This window comes from Siphateles boraxobius, unplaced genomic scaffold (assembly GCF_051911475.1).
Source record: "Siphateles boraxobius isolate OS27281-9 unplaced genomic scaffold, OSU_SipBor_1 151, whole genome shotgun sequence".
NCBI classification, from domain to species: Eukaryota; Metazoa; Chordata; class Actinopteri; order Cypriniformes; family Leuciscidae; genus Siphateles; species Siphateles boraxobius.
In genome coordinates, this window is record NW_027508757.1 from 997,099 (window position 1) to 1,013,369 (window position 16,271).

The 16,271-nt window shown below is 38.0% G+C and overlaps 2 protein-coding genes across 5 annotated transcripts in view; both read left to right on the forward strand.

Moving 5' to 3' along the window:
* Nucleotides 1-5,940, forward strand: part of LOC143738792 (zinc finger MIZ domain-containing protein 1-like) — a 49,221-nt gene extending 43,281 nt beyond the window's left edge. For 3 of the 4 annotated variants that reach the window (XM_077230864.1, XM_077230866.1, XM_077230865.1), the window contains 4 exons: nt 349-578; nt 1,556-1,713; nt 2,180-2,413; nt 2,889-5,940. In XM_077230864.1, the coding sequence (XP_077086979.1) occupies nt 349-578; nt 1,556-1,713; nt 2,180-2,413; nt 2,889-2,993 (727 nt within the window). In that variant the 3' untranslated portion in view covers nt 2,994-5,940. Of the gene's footprint in view, nt 1-348; nt 579-1,555; nt 1,714-2,179; nt 2,537-2,888 lie in introns of those variants that run through there. The other variant, XM_077230867.1, reaches the window with a different exon arrangement.
* A 470-nt stretch (nt 5,941-6,410) lies between these two features.
* On the forward strand, nt 6,411-14,975 carry ppifb (peptidylprolyl isomerase Fb). The gene is made up of 6 exons (XM_077230869.1): nt 6,411-6,893; nt 7,381-7,411; nt 7,490-7,578; nt 8,108-8,204; nt 13,913-13,988; nt 14,061-14,975. The coding sequence occupies exons 1-6, from the start codon at nt 6,744-6,746 to the stop codon at nt 14,194-14,196; spliced, it is 579 nt and encodes a 192-aa protein (XP_077086984.1). The 5' UTR covers nt 6,411-6,743; the 3' UTR covers nt 14,197-14,975.
* Nucleotides 14,976-16,271: the final 1,296 nt, after the last annotated feature.

Sequence of the window (16,271 nt, forward strand, 5' to 3'; positions counted from 1 at the left end):
CAAAACTTGTTTAGATTTATGGATTTGTTTTTTTCATAGTTTTTGAGTAAAATGTGTCTTATATTTTATATAAAAAAATATTTTTATTTCTGAGCATTTTTCAAACAATAAATGTAAATTTCACCTTTTTTTTAAACTTGTCAATTCAGCAATAACCTGTCAAGTGTCTTCTCAAAACATTCAAGATTTACGACCGTTTAACTTGGAAATTTAATTTTCAGGTCAATGCTCAAAAAGTGATTAAATGGATTGTAACTACTGCATAACTATAATTTAGTACCATAAACCTTACGGTTAGTGGACTATTAGGGGTCAGCGCTGCTGGACTGATCACTGATCCTGTTTCAGCTCAGAGTTCGAGGAGGTCATGATAGACCCGTCGTGCAGCTGGAGGCCGATCCAGATCAAATCTGAGCCGCACATAAAAGAAGATCCGGACGGGCTGATGACCAAGCGCTTCAAAACCACCAGTCCCAGTCAGACGGTGCTGCCCAACGTGACGGACATGATCGCTCAGCTCGGCCCATATCCCAACCAGAACCAGCAGAACAACAGCACTAACCAGTTCAACAGCCCAGGTGCATCCCACTGATTTACCCACAAGTCAAGTCACCTTTATTTATATTGCGCTTTTTACAATACAGTTTGTTTCAAAGCAGCTTTGCAGAGAAAACTCTGCAACAAAGTTTGTTTCACAAAATAGCTTCACAGTTCATCTTAAATAAGTTCAGTGATGTTTCATTTTTGTTGTAAAAAAGTTATTTATTTAGTTCATTTATATATATATATAGCCGCTTTGGAGAAAACCGTGATGTCATCGTCCAGCTCTGTTCAGTTCTCATATAATGGTGTCAATGCAGGCAGATCAGTAATATTGTAAACCAATATTATATTGAATATTCTAGCCAATTCAACAGCCCAGGTGCATCCCACTGAATTACCCACAACACTCGTGCTGCACGATTAGGGTTGGGAAGCGAAAATCGAGTCCAATTCTGGAATCAAATACTTGAGGTCAGGAATCGGATACTTGTTATAAAATGAAAATTTCGATTCCTCTCATCAATTCCTTTGTGAGCATTTCATTATGACTTTAAACAGTTCAAGCGCGAGACGACTCGTTGTTATCTGCTAAATGTTTTCTGTGCTGGGCAGAAAACAGAAAATATGATTTTAATTTGATTCTAAACCATTCTGTTTTCAGAGCTGCAGGAATCAGAAACTATACTAACTATACTAACTATACTAAAGTGACAGTAGCTGCCGTCTCTATAATAACACTAATCAAACAAAAGACAGAGAAAATTCACTCGTTCTTGACTGAATAACCTTTGTTACTTTGTATGTTTTTGTTTCAGATTCACTTATTAGAGACATGCTGGCTGTTGTCGCATTTATTTCTGCTGCGTGATACTCTATTAAATTAATCCTTATCGAGAAAAAATGTCCAGAGCTTATCATCGTTATCAGCGCAAATTTTATGGCGATCTCGATATGATTTTGTCTGTCGCCCTGCTATGTAGCACAATGTCACCTCTGTGATTGGTTTTACTAGGCAACAGTTACCAAGGCCACAGTAAGTTTGGTGACTATCCCCATGGCAACCCTCCAGCATCATCAGTTAGTGAGTTCATCCAGGGGTCGCAGCTGCCACGCCCCCCCGCTGACCTGCCGACCTCTGGGAGCGGCCTGACACACACACTACACGACACGGTGAGTCTCAGTGAGACAGAACTCTGCCTAATGACGTGAGAGTGAGTGTGTGTGTGAGTGAGTGTGAGTGTGTGTGTGTGTGTGTGTGTGTGTGTGTGTGTGTGTGTGTGTGTGTGTGTGTGTGTGTGTGTGTGTGTGAGTGTGTGAGTGTGTGAGTGAGTGAGTGTGTGAGTGTGTGAGAGTGAGTGAGTGAGTGAGTGAGTGAGTGAGTGAGTGTGTTTATGAGTGAGTGTGAGTGAGTGAGTGTGTGAGTGTGTGTGTGAGAGTGACAGTGTGTGTGAGTGAGTGAGTGAGTGAGTGAGTGAGTGAGTGAGTGAGTGAGTGAGTGAGTGAGTGAGTGAGTGAGTGAGTGTGAGTGTGAGTGAGGTTTAACCTAAGGGAAGCATTGACAATACTGACATGTTGTGCATCCTTATTTAATAAACATGTTAATTAATGTATATTTTCTGATTTCTGTTCTTCACAGACGCCTCACCCCCTTAACACAGTTCAATCCCACAATCCCCTGCAGCACAGTATGCGTGGACCGCCCAGTACTCAGCGGTTGCATCACAACGCCCCGCCCCTTCCCTGCAGGCCGACGCCCACTCAGCAGAGCTCCGCCCCCAGCAGACACATGACCACAGACATGACCTTTAACCCCTCGCCGGGTAACATGGAGGGTCAGAGCAGCGCAGACGTACGCGAGGCGTCTTTAGATGTGAGTTCAGACTGACTCCTGACACTTTTTTACTTTTTTTTTTTTTTCAATACAGGAATAGATACAGAAATTTTACAAAATACACATATCGACCAAAAAAAAAAACTAAAACAAAACACAGAAACAACAACAATATAAAAGAACAAGCTAACAAAAAAAGGTAAAGAAAGAAAAGACAAGGAAGACCTTATAATTTGAAATATTTGCCCTTTGTTATGTTTTGTTTTTTGGGGTTTGTTTATTGGTCGATATGTGTGGAATCCAAATAACCCCGAAAACAAAACAGAAACACCAACAATATAAGAATACAAAAAAAAAAGAACAAGAAAGACCTTATAATTTGACCTTTATAATTTAAACTCATGTGATTAATACGGCTATCTGTGCACATCCCCGGGTGAAGGACGTGTGACTCACGACACTTTTGATCACCTGGTTTTCCGTGATATTGATGTGATTGTTTTTCCCGCTTTAGCTGCTTCCAGACCTGATGAATCCCGATGATCTTCTGTCATACCTGGATCCTCCTGAGCTTCCCAGCAGCAACGACGACCTGCTGTCTCTCTTCGAGAATAACTGAGACCCACAAACCCTCCACTAGCAGCTCCTCCATACTTGACAAACACAAATGCACTTACCGTCGTTTCCTCTTCCTGTACAGATTTTTAAACCAGCGTGAACAGACACCGACCGCAGAGGTTGTGCTACGAATAATCATTCATCACTAATGATTCTCAGTAAGGTTTCAGTTCTTAACATTAGTTTACTACAGTAATTAACATGAACTGACATTGAAAAATACTTCTAGAGCATTTAGTTATCTTAGTTAAGTGTAATTTCAACATGCGCTAATACATTATTAACCCTCTGATGCTCTTCTGTCATTTTTTAATACATTTTTTACTTTTTTCTTTTTTTCTTTCATCAGAATAGTACGAAACATGGTAAAGATTTTGCTGTGTGAACACAAAAAAAAAATTCTAAAATATGAAATGGTCCTGAAACAAGTAGTCACACTTGTATTGTTCGTGGTCCAAAATGAGTGCATTGGAAATGAATGAGAAAATAGTTTCGCGGCCAAACAAAATCTCATTGAAAGCTCATTTTTTAAAATATCAACCTCAAATTAGGAACAAAACTTGTTCAGATTTATGGCTTTGATTTTCTCACAGTTTTATAGTAAAATGTGTCTTTATATTTCATATAAAAATGTAAATGTAAATATTATTTTTGTGCATTTTTCATAACAATAAACGTAAAATTCTTCAACTTTTTTTAAGTTCACTTTTTTAAGCTTGTGCCACTTCAGCAATAATCTGTCAAGGGTCTTCTCTAAAAAGAGACCAAGTTTCAGTCTGCGCTACAAAACATTCAAGATTTACGAAAGTTTAAGTTGGAAATTAAATTTTTTTAGGTCTATGCTCAAAAAGTGATTAAATGGATTATAACTACTGCATAAATATAATTTATTACCATTAAATCCCCTTTTTTAAAATACAAAATATCAAATAAAAACATTATAAAACTAAAATATAGTGCATTCATTTCATTTAAATAAATACATTTGAAAAATGTGTGATTTTGACCGCCACGCGACCAGCATCAGAGGGTTGTTAAAATCATTTTACTAATGTTAACAAAGATTAATAAATACTGTAACAAAAGTGTTGCTTATTAACCAATGTTAACCAACAGGACCTTATTATAAAGAGTTACCCAGATACCTTATTTTTATCAGAATCAAAATTACAAACCATTTTTAGGCATTTAATATAAAGTTAGCACAACCTCTGAGCGTCCGAGGAGAGTGGAGCTGAATGAACTTTACAGCTGAATTCAGTCTTTTTTACCACACGAGAGTGAAATATATGTTCAAGCGTTTTTTCTACTGGCTTTGATTTTGATATGAAGAACCAGACCAACATCCGTCCGCTGTCGTTCTGTATCCTCTGTTCCTTACAAGCAGCTCTGTTTCTCTTTTAATTTCAGCACAGATTCTCAAACATTCACGCTGACATCTCAAAGCACAGCTCTTATTCTAAACAATTCGCACTATTTGGAAACGTAAAGGGAAAAAAAGAAATCGAGCTCATGTTGATTTACTTGCATTAAGAACAGAAACACACTCAAGTCGTTCCATGCAATTACCCGTCTAGTTCACTACTGTTCATAATGCAGTTGTATTATTTTCTTGTAAATATTTGTGAATACATTTGTAAGGTCTTTTGTATTAGTTGGTCATCCATTTTTCTTCTGCCACTGTATGTCTATGAATATTCATTGCAAGAGCGAGAGAAACACACAGAATGCAATACTGTACTATAATACATACTAATTTATAGATTGGCATTAAAATATACTGTACACTACTGTTGAAAAGTTTGAGGTCGGTGGGACGTTTTCATGTTTAAGAAGTCTTTTAAGCTGCATTTCTTTGATCTAAAATACAGTAAAATATTATTACAATTCAAAATAGCTGTTTTCTATATGAATATATTGTAAAATATAATTTATTCCTGTGATCAAAGCTGAATTTTCAGCACTATTACTCAAGTCTTCAGTGTCACATGATCCTTCGGAAATCATTCTAATATGATGATGCTCTAGAAACATTTATGGGAAATATTAAAGATATAATATTATTTAATATTTAAACTTTAGATTGATTGAGCGTCTTTTGATCAATTTAATGCATCCTCGCAGAATAAAAATATTAATTTCTTTCAAAACTATTTTTACTGACCTCAAACTTTTGAACAGTGGTGTATATACATATATAATGTGTGTATATGTAATGACTGGAATACCATATTGGACCAGAAAGAAACCACCTTGTAATCGCCACAAACACCCTGAAATATTATCTTAATTAGCAAAGTGACGTTCGGTTCAAATACACTTTCATTCACGAAAACCAATGGTGTGTAAAGCTGTCGGAAGCTCAGTTTATTGTAATACAGAGTTTCATGTTAATATGAGAAATATTGTTAATATGTACAAGCAAATATAACAGCCTTATGTGAAATAAATCTATACACGTTTGTAGAAAGGGCAGCTGTATGTAAAAGCTATAACAGCCATTTGAAATTGGTTTAAAATGCTGAATATGTTTTGTTTTGGTAAATTATTTTTTATCATTTGTCTTGTTCTGATGATTGCATCACATAGCAAAAAAAATTATACACATGCAATTAATTTTTTTAATGAATTTGAATATGCGACACAAGTCTTCCATTTTTTATGAAAGAGAAGGATGATTTTAATATCTGATTCTAAACTGTTTTTATCTGCGAAATCATTACATTTAAACATCAAACATCAGGTTTTTCCCCATGAAGATTAATGTTTACGGAGACTCATGCGATCACGGCTCGTGTTTTCACAGAAATAAAGCCTTTGGTTGTGATTTCTTTGCTCTGATTGTAGTTAAATGGCGTGAGCAGCAGAAAAAGTTGCTTTCTTCAACCTGTGACACAGTCTGTCCTCAAACAGTCCAAAGCTCAATAAACTCATCTGTAATATTTTGACTCAGTGTTTATTGTATTAGTAAGCTGAGTTATTGATTCTGTGAGTTCATGCACTGCTTTCGGAGATAGTCAATTTAAGTCTGTATAGAAAAGGAGAATGCAATACTGAACATATCAGTTATCACTTAAAGTAGATCTTTAAAAGACATTTTTGATCGTTCAGGTTATGATGTTATAGTCACCTCTGACCTTTATGTTTTTGTGCATTGATGATAATGTTATTTTGGCTAACGATAGGACCAAAAGCATAATCTTAAAGTGTTTAAGTAAAAAAAAAAAGTTTAATAGTGATTCAATATTTTAACTTGATTTGACCAGCCATGTATTCTATAGTCATTGATTTTACTAATGAACGTATATGTACCTAATACTTAATACTAATATTAATAACATATTATATTAGTTAACATGTTATTCACATATTAATTCACATGTATTTATTTATTATTATTTATGTTTTAGAAATAATCATGTGACGTGCGCGCACGCCACGCTTAAAACGCTTCCGTGCGACGTTAATATATTTTATAACGTTTTTTAAAGTTAAAAAATATATTTTATTTTGATTTGATTTTACCAAAGGCCCTTATTCTATAGTCTGATTTTACTAAGTAACTTTTATTTACTAATACTTATGCTAATTGCATAGTATATTGATGCACATGTATTTATTTTCTCTTATTTATGTCTGAAATTGACATGTGACGTGCGCGCACACGCCACGCTTTTTAAAGCTTCCGTGTGACTCTTCCGCTCTTCCTGTGTGTCTGTAACAGCGGCAGGAGTCTTTAACCGGAATCAGCATGTTAATCATCAGTAACAGGATTAAATTATGCTCGTTGGCCTTCACGGCTGCGCGTATGTACGCCACCGGAGCTCAAGCCAACAACAACCCGGTGGTGTTCTTCGACATCGCGGCGGATAACGAACCGCTCGGTCGAGTGACCTTCGAAGTGAGCGAGCGCGAGAGACGTTACGAACTCTACTATGAGGAAGGCTTGGCTTATGAATAATAATGACGCAGCTCGACGTTCGTCTGGTTAGTTCGTCTGATTGGCTGAATGGACGCTACAGTCGGCGAATCAGCGAATTCTTCGAGGATTGTTTTGGATATTAATTAGAATGCGTGACTGGAGTGTGTAAAGTAACGGCATCTCGAAGTAATTAATATTTATGAGCTTAGCCTTCTCCATAGTACTAACCGGCAAAATTCGTAATTTTATAATAATCCATAACATTTCTGAAAAGTTTTGGATATCACAAATGTTTTTGTTTTTTAAATATATTTCAATCAAATATTTAAATGTTCAACACAAATGTAGATAGTTCCTATGCGCATTTATTTTGCAATGTGATTATTTTAAATGACCTCTCGTTCTCCATTGACCTTTAACTCTCGTTCTTCATTGACCTTTAACTCTCTATCTTTCTGAACTTTAGCTGAATGCGGATGTTGTGCCCAAAACCGCAGGTAAAACCCTTGAAAGCAGCGCATGTTCGTTATATCTCTCACACAGGTGCCATGTTTGATCTTTTGTGTGTTTCACAGAGAATTTCCGAGCTCTCTGCACTGGTGAACATGGATTCGGGTACAAGGGCTCCATCTTCCACAGGGTGATCCCACAGTTCATGTGTCAGGTAACATGATCCTCCTCCTCATCATTTCTAGATGAAGAACAAGATCACACACGCCTTCATGATTCAGATCAATCCTGCCGGCGCTTCTGGGTTTGGCTTTCAGTGTAATCTTAAAAGTTCACCCAAAAATCATCCTCATTTAGGCTACACACCCTTGTGTTTTTCCGAACCTGTATTGACTTCCATAGTATTTTTATTTTATTTTTTCTTGTATGGAAGTCAATGGGTGCCGTCAACTGTTTGGTTACCTATATCAGAAGAAAGAAATTCATGCATGTTTGGAAAAACACAAGGGTGTGTAAATGATGACAGTTTCATCTTTGTGTAAACTATCCCTTTATATTGTGATTTTTACAAAGCCCTTTAATAACCACTGAATAAAACACGTGCTCTTCCTGTCCTTACATTAATCCTGCATGATTAATTCTGCCTAATTTCTTTTTCTAATTTTTAAGCCTCAAATACTTTTTGCATGTGATCATGTATTTAAACATGTGATCATGTATTTACACTAGTGTGTTTCTCTCAGGGAGGAGATTTTACCAACCACAACGGAACCGGAGGAAAATCCATCTACGGTCCGAGATTTCCGGACGAGAACTTCAAACTGAAACACACCGGACCAGGTAAAACACACCTGTCTTTGCTCGATACACGCGGCTTGCACGCTTTAGTCAGTGAAGGTTTTCATTGATTGTCGTCATGCTGAACGCAGGAGAGTTTGATGATTGTTTGGGTCACTGCGATCCTTCAGTTTCTCTGCAGGAACAGGTACACGCCTCTAGATGGCGCTACAATTACTGTTAAATCAATCCGTTAGTGTTAACTAAAACTAAAATAATAATAAAAAATATATAGTTTTAGTTAACTAAAATAAAATATTAGATGGAAAAAAAATAAACGACTTAATTAAGTTGAAGATAATATTCTTAAATTACTAAAATCAAAGCTAAATGGATATGTCTTAAAAAAACTCAATAAAAATGACAATCAAATAATATTACAAAACACATTAAAATGAAAACCGAAATTTAACAAATTAAAGCAAAATATCAAAATACTATAACAAAATATAAATTAACACTGATCTCGATCTGACAGAGAAAAATAGCAGATTGTCATAACTTATTTTTACTTGCTAAATATAAGAATTGGAAGCAAATCATGTGTGATGCAGTGATAGAAATTGTATTCTGTAATTATTTTTATTCATAACATGTTAATATTTTAAATATACATAGGTTAATAATGTTTTTAAGATATTTTATTTTTTTGTTGTTGCTTTTTTTTTTGTCTTTATGTTAAGTGTTTGTATATTTTGCCTGACAAGTAACAACTATTTGTTTACTTATTGATTTGTTTGTTAGTGTGTGTGTGTGATATGTAAGGGTTAATGCCCGACGAGGTGTCCATTGTCAGGTATTAGGGTTTTTTAAAGGGGAACTGAAACGAAATAGGAAGTAAAGGTGATATATCAGATGTGTTATTTGCGGTAGGACACTTAAAACTACTGAAGTAGTTACGGGGGGGGGGGGGGAGTAATGTTAGTTTGGTGTTTTGTTACTAGGGCGCAGCCATCTTGAGCTTCAACGGTCCGTGACGTCAGTGGCATGCTAGGCTACCTTGACAGCTCCAGCAAAATAGCATCTCAAGAGCATAACAGATCGAGAGGGGGATCTTAATCGAGCGGCAACATTCCAATCTGAAAAATGAAGCCTACCCGGAAGTGCGAAAAACTGCAATACATCGAAAATCCGCTAGGGGCAGGTCCCAAAAGTGAGCAAATGTCCATAGACCCCATGTTAAAATGTCCGTTTTCACAGCATACATTCATGTTTTTACAGGTTGGTCCCATGGACTTTTATAGTATTTTTCGATAGGTTCCGAGTGGCTGACAACTGTGAGGGGGGGTGAATTTTTTTCTAACTCGTTAGTTTAGATCGTATTTAGATATAAAATGTTTGACAAATAAGGGCATGGTTAACTTTGATTGACAGCTGATAACGGGCTGCGCCGAGTGGAATTCCTGAAATTTGACGTCTCGGCCATGATCTGACACAACACATCATACCACTTCTGTATCCTTTCTGAAAAGATTTTCCGAGATGGCGCCGCCCATACCCCCCATAAACGGCCTCAAAACCGTTCTTCAGAAAGTCTATGGGTGACGTCACAGACGCTTTGTCCATATTTTTTACAGTCTATGGTCTTAATGCATTGTGATCTGTCCAACAAGCGAATATAACACATCCGATGCCATCAAGGACCGAATAACATGTTTGCAAAATGACTGTGGCCTAAATGTGACCCCGGCGGGTCCTGTAAAGTTCCACTCACCTCATAGTTGTTCACCTTCACCGTAGGTCACCTTGCTAAATGAATCCGACATCAAAGATTCTATCCAATATAAGCAATTTCCATCGACGACACCCGCAAGAAACTTACTGCTGTGATTTCAGCCGCTTTCAAACTGTGTATGAGACGCGGCGGCGCGCCTTGCCAGTTTAAATTTTACGAGCGCACACGCCTAAACGCAATGCACAGACAGCCAGCTGTCACAGCGCGTGCACTAAACTAAATTCTCTTTATCGTCATATTGCATTTAAAGTGTCAAAAACACAAGGTTCTATGTGTATCAGTATATTCCAGATTCCTGCATTACTGTAGTTCTTAAAGTGACAGCAGTCTATTAGAAGCAGTATACGTTTCATTCATACAGTGAAGAATATGCAGTTTTATTATTACGTTTGATGATTCAACTTCTTACTTAAATGCTGTTTTAGTGTTAACTTGTACATTTCTCTGTCCATACTGTCAAAAGTAGCCGCAGAGTAGCCCGCAGAGTAGCCCGCAGAGTAGCCCGCAGAGTAGCCCGCAGAGTAGCCCGCAGAGTAGCCCGCAGAGTAGCCCGCAGAGTAGCCCGCAGAGTAGCCCGCAGAGTAGCCCGCAGAGTAGCCCGCAGAGTAGCCCGCAGAGTAGCCCGCAGAGTAGCCCGCAGAGTAGCCCGCAGAGTAGCCCGCAGAGTAGCCCGCAGAGTAGCCCGCAGAGTAGCCCGCAGAGTAGCCCGCAGAGTAGCCCGCAGAGTAGCCCGCAGAGTAGCCCGCAGAGTAGCCCGCAGAGTAGCCCGCAGAGTAGCCCGCAGAGTAGCCCGCAGAGTAGCCCGCAGAGTAGCCCGCAGAGTAGCCCGCAGAGTAGCCCGCAGAGTAGCCCGCAGAGTAGCCCGCAGAGTAGCCCGCAGAGTAGCCCGCAGAGTAGCCCGCAGAGTAGCCCGCAGAGTAGCCCGCAGAGTAGCCCGCAGAGTAGCCCGCAGAGTAGCCCGCAGAGTAGCCCGCAGAGTAGCCCGCAGAGTAGCCCGCAGAGTACGTTAGTAGCCAACAGTGGTACCATGCCAGTGACGTCATCGAACACGGCTGCGCTCTAACAACAAATGTTAATTTCGGTATTGGGAAAAACTTTATATACGTTTTGTTTTTAACATTTATTTTTGGATTAATTTGTTTACAATTTTAATAACCAACATGTTATCGAATTATTATTTTTTTTGTTTCAGTTCCCCTTTAAGTAACAGCCTCTGTTGCAACGGCATTCTGGCGTTCTATTGCGCATGTGCGACTTTAACTGCTACTTCAGGACGTTCACTGAAGAGAACTTTCACTCCCAGTAAACTTCCGGGTTCTGAACTGGTTGCAGTTCCACTCTGGCTCCACATGAGGGCGCTCACAGGACGAGTGCAGAATGAATGGAGGTCAATGGAGATATACCCCTCAAAATCTACTTTTCTCAGGATATAATTTTTTGTCTAGTAATTTAAATGTTGTATTCGAAAGGAGATGCAAAGAAATTACAGATTACTGGGTGTTAGATTTTTTAGAGTCAATTATTTGCTTTAAAAAGTATTTTAAAATGTCAATGACGTCATACTCATCGTACGACCGAGATACTGCTTTACGGCAATCCTTCGGTCACTTTGGTGCTTTCGCGCTCTGCACTTTCTTTTCTCTCGAGGCATCGACAACACCGCTGACACAGGTAAATACACGTGCTAGAAGAGTTTTTGTTTTATTGTTTTAAAAGACCACACCGAAAATACACACACACATTCTGGTCCCGCTTCGGATGCCACGATGCCATCAAGCGGTATCTCTGGACGTAATCAGTCCTTCACTGACCAATCAGCTTCCATTAGCAGAATGCTAGCGTGTAATGGGCAACAACAACTCAACCTGTAAGAAATCGAAAGGAAATAAGTACTCGTTCATTCAACTTTCGACCTATAACCCATGTTGACTAATTTAGCCGTCTAGCTCCATAGACTCCCATTCATTTTGCACTCAGGGCGATCGCCCCCCAGTGGAACTCTGGTGGAACTACAACCAAAATTCGGTACAATAGAGTACCGTAGTTATGACGTCACTTTGTAGGACGACTCGGACGTTAGCGGCGCTTGGGTCCCCTCGATCGAAAAGCTATGCATTTTCCCCATAGACTTTTGGACAATCGCAAAAAAATAAGATCTGTGTTCAACAAAGAGTTGTGACCCTTACACGTTTTGTCTATCAAGATAATCTTTACAAGCTAATCCAAAATTGACACATTTTGAAGCCTATATAAAGTTTAAAAACCACAAGCAGACACAATAAAGTTTAAAAAACCACAAGCAGGTTATAACTGGTGTGTTTTATGTCATAGATCAAAACGTGAAAATATTTTGAGGCTTTGTTAACCACAGACCTTATTTCAGCCGATTCAGCAAAAACCCATTCAAAAAACCCATAGACTTTAGGGCGAGGGAACCGGAAGTGCTAAAATGCTAACTCACTTCCGCGTTTGGCCTACAAAGTGACATCATAACTTCGGCACTCTATAGGGCTTAATAGGGAGTGAACAGGCTTTCCGCATACGGGCTTTGGTTCTACTGTAACCGTCTACTACAGGAGAACAGCTGATTTGCCGTAGTCGCCACTACGTGAAATATTAAGAAAGTTAATGTTATGTTTTCTGGTATGTGGCATTGTAATTGTTTATGTATATCATTAAATGCCCAAAGCAACCCTCTCCTGCTTTTTAAAATCACTTTCTTTATTTGTATTTTGTCAAATTATTAAATTATCCCCTACGCCGTACTCTTCACTGTTGCTTGGTGATTTTTGCGCTAACGGATTTGACCACAAAGCAAAGCAAAAAGACCAGCACTTATATGATTAGTGAGGCGTTTGCCCGGTCGATCGTGAGACCGATTACAGCAGTTCACAATACTGAACCATTTTCCTAAAAATAACCTAAATTAAACCTAATATTATCTAATGACCAACGTAATTACGTACTGCCTACTATACAGTACATCTACTTCCGTACCGTGATTCCCACAATGCATCGCGACGTGACGAAATGATCCCGAGCTGTATTAATGGAGGACGGCGAGGCGTAAACCGTCCGACGCAGAAGAATTGCTTCCAATTCTTATATTTTGCAAGTTAAAATAAGTTATGACAATCTGCTATTTTTCTCTGTCAGATCGAGATCAGTGTTTATTTATATTTTATTATTCCGCCGAAGTCCATTAATACCTGACAATGGACGCCTCGAAGGGCATTAACCCACTTATACCATGGTCACTTCCCAAATAACACATTTTTAAAACATTAGTTTATATTTTAAGCAGTTTTACAATCGAAATCTAAAGTTTTTACTAACATTAACTTGGATTCCCTGGTTAACGTACGCCTGACGGTTTAGTTAGCAACCGGGGATATTTATAGTCCGCTCAGCGTTGTAATCTCCTTGTGTCGTTTCTCCATTTTATTTACAATTTTTCTTTCTTCTGCCGCATCCCAGTCATCAAAGTTGTCAAATTCTCCAAAAAGGGTTAAAAGAGATAACGAAGTCGCTCGTTGTTGTATTAGTAGGCTATGTATAACGGCTAACTAGATGTTTGTTTTGATACAATAAATTGTAAACGGACACGTTGACTGCCTGTTGCTATGGTTACTCACAGCTGATGTAGCCAGCGCATTTATTTATTAATTTCGAACGGTTAACAGTCAGTTTCACCCGAGAACTCCTTTACTAGGTGTCCTTTATCACTTTTTAATGGACACCCTGCAGCCAATCAGAATCGAGTATTCACCCAGACCATGGTATAAATGCATATATATAATTTAATAAGTATATATTGTGTTATGTGTGTGTTTATTTGCAAACATGCATTTACATCAGCAGCTGTCTAGATATCTGTATCGTCAAACACGTGTCCGTCAGCCACTAGTTATGACTCATGAAGTTCTTGTGTGTGTCTGTGTGTTTTTTTGGTTTTTTGATGTTTTTTCTTCTTCAGGTATTCTGTCCATGGCCAACGCTGGACCAAACACAAACGGATCCCAGTTCTTCATCTGCACAATCAAAACAGAGTGGTACGAGAAGATCCTCTTCCGTTTCATGTGTGAGTGAATGCGAGTTGAGAGTGTGTGTTGTGTGTTTTCCAGGCTGGACGGGAAGCACGTGGTGTTCGGCAGCATTAAAGACGGGCTGGATGTGGTGAGGAAGGTGGAGGAGCTGGGATCTCGATCGGGAAGAACCGCCAAGAGAATCAGCATCCGCGACTGTGGAGAACTCAAGTAGATTCACTGAGTCATTTAACTGAGTCATTTAACTGAGTCATTTAACTGAGTCATTTAACTGAGTCATTTAACTGAGTCATTTAACTGAGTCATTTAACTGAGTCATTTAACTGAGTCATTTAACTGAGTCATTTAACTGAGTCATTTAACTGAGTCATTTAACTGAGTCATTTAACTGAGTCATTTAACTGAGTCATTTAACTGAGTCATTTAACTGAGTCATTTAACTGAGTCATTTTTTTTCCTGCCGCAGATTCATCGACCACTAAATGTTCAGAAGGGGCCAAAAGCTCCATAATGTGAAATCTAGACCATTTTGGGTTAAAGGAATAGTGTTTATTTACTCTCTCATGTTGATCCAGAGCTGTTTGATTTTTCTCTGGAACACAAAAAGGAGGATTTTTAAGAACATAAAACGACTCTTTATAGTGACCAGAAAGGGCATAAAACAGCATAAAAGCATTTTTGGCCTTTGAATCTTCTGCAGTTTCACATTTCAAGAAAAAGATCCTCCTTTTAAAGTTCAAGGTAAAATAAGTCAAACAGGTTTGAAATGATATTAGGGTGTGTAAATAATGTCATAACTATCATTTTTGGGTGCATTATTCCTTTAAAGTGGTATCCACTGTGAATAAGTCATTCTCAGGTAATATTGGTGTTTAATCTGGACTGAAAACATGTTACATCTGATGACCTCTTGTTCTCATGCATTAGGTTATGAATCATGGCCAGTGTCTGCAGTATTGAGTTTGGAGTAATAAAGCCAAGAGCAATAAGAAATGATGTTTTAATTGTTTATTTGTGTGCACAGTTTGATCTGCTCTGGAGAAAGAGCGGCACGGTATCGTTTAAGGCACATGTCCGTGTTTCACAGGTTATTAACGGCACATAACATTTCACAGACTGATTTACATCATTCATGTAAATTTAGTTCACAACAACTGCTGCATCAATAAGCTGATGATGTCATTTAGGTGAACTGGAACTGCAAGTTTTTGCTTAACTGATTCTGGGACTAAACATTTAACCATTTCATCCACTTTAAACAGACGCACCTCAGTCTTTAAAGTAACTTGACTCCGGATTATAAGTGAACAAACCCATTTAAACAGCAGCTCTTAAATATCAATACAAACCAGACCACCTTTTTGATTGACAGGTGTGTTTGTGCTTATTTCTTTACACGTGCTCAAATACTTCTTTTTTTTTGGAGGCCATGAGATTACAAAAAAGTGTATTTCACATAAAAACGAGTGTCACATTGTTTAATGAAACCTATTAATACTGTTAATGTAAAAGTTGTAAAAAAAACAGGCACTTGAGTAACGCATCCTAAAATCACACAATTTGTTTCTTCAGTGACTCGTGACATGTAAAAAAAAAAAAAAGAGCTAAAAAAGTACATTTAAAGATCATCAAAAGCCTTTTGGACTGAATCTCATACTTAATACGGCATCTATAAATGAGGATATTTCATAGATGTATTAATGCATTGAATATGTGGAAGCCGATCCTGTTCAGGTCATTCCTGTTCGGCAGTATATTTTCATAACCTTACTGTATATGTGTGAATATAGTGGAAATGCAAATCATATTAGTAGTTTTCATTGATCACAATATCTAGATTTGAATATGGGGTGAAATAAAAAAATTAAATAAAAAAAAATACCCCAGGTGTTTTTTTTTCTTAACAAAACATTTATTCACAGCAATATTATTTTAATTAATAACTTATAGGCTTTTCCCGTCACTTTCTATCCTGTTAGTTTTTTTATTTAACAAAATCCACTTTCTTGTTGATGTCACCCAATAGGAAGTGACATCATTTTGGAGGGAACTCCGCAGCAAACATCAGTAAGTATATCATGAGTTGATTCTGTGATGTTTTGAGCTGCTGCTCTTTATGAACATTACGTTCCTCTTGTCATTGTGTGAATATTCAGTATTTGTTTTTTTAAAAATTAAAGGGGTTCTGAAGAACAGGAATGAGCACCTGGTCGAGGCTGATGACAGTTTCCATTCGTCCATTAGTTGATAATGATGTCCTGCCTGTAAATTATTGCCCTGAAATGTGTT

What these genes read in the sequence shown, in the direction of transcription:
- ppifb (XM_077230869.1), top strand. Translation starts at nt 6,744, where the DNA reads ATGTTAATCATCAGTAACAGGATTAAATTATGCTCGTTGGCCTTCACG. An exon ending in TCCCACAGTTCATGTGTCAG is followed by an intron (nt 7,579 to 8,107) that starts GTAACATGATCC and finishes TGTTTCTCTCAG; the next exon opens with GGAGGAGATTTTACCAACCA. An exon ending in TGCACAATCAAAACAGAGTG is followed by an intron (nt 13,989 to 14,060) that starts GTACGAGAAGAT and finishes TGTGTTTTCCAG; the next exon opens with GCTGGACGGGAAGCACGTGG.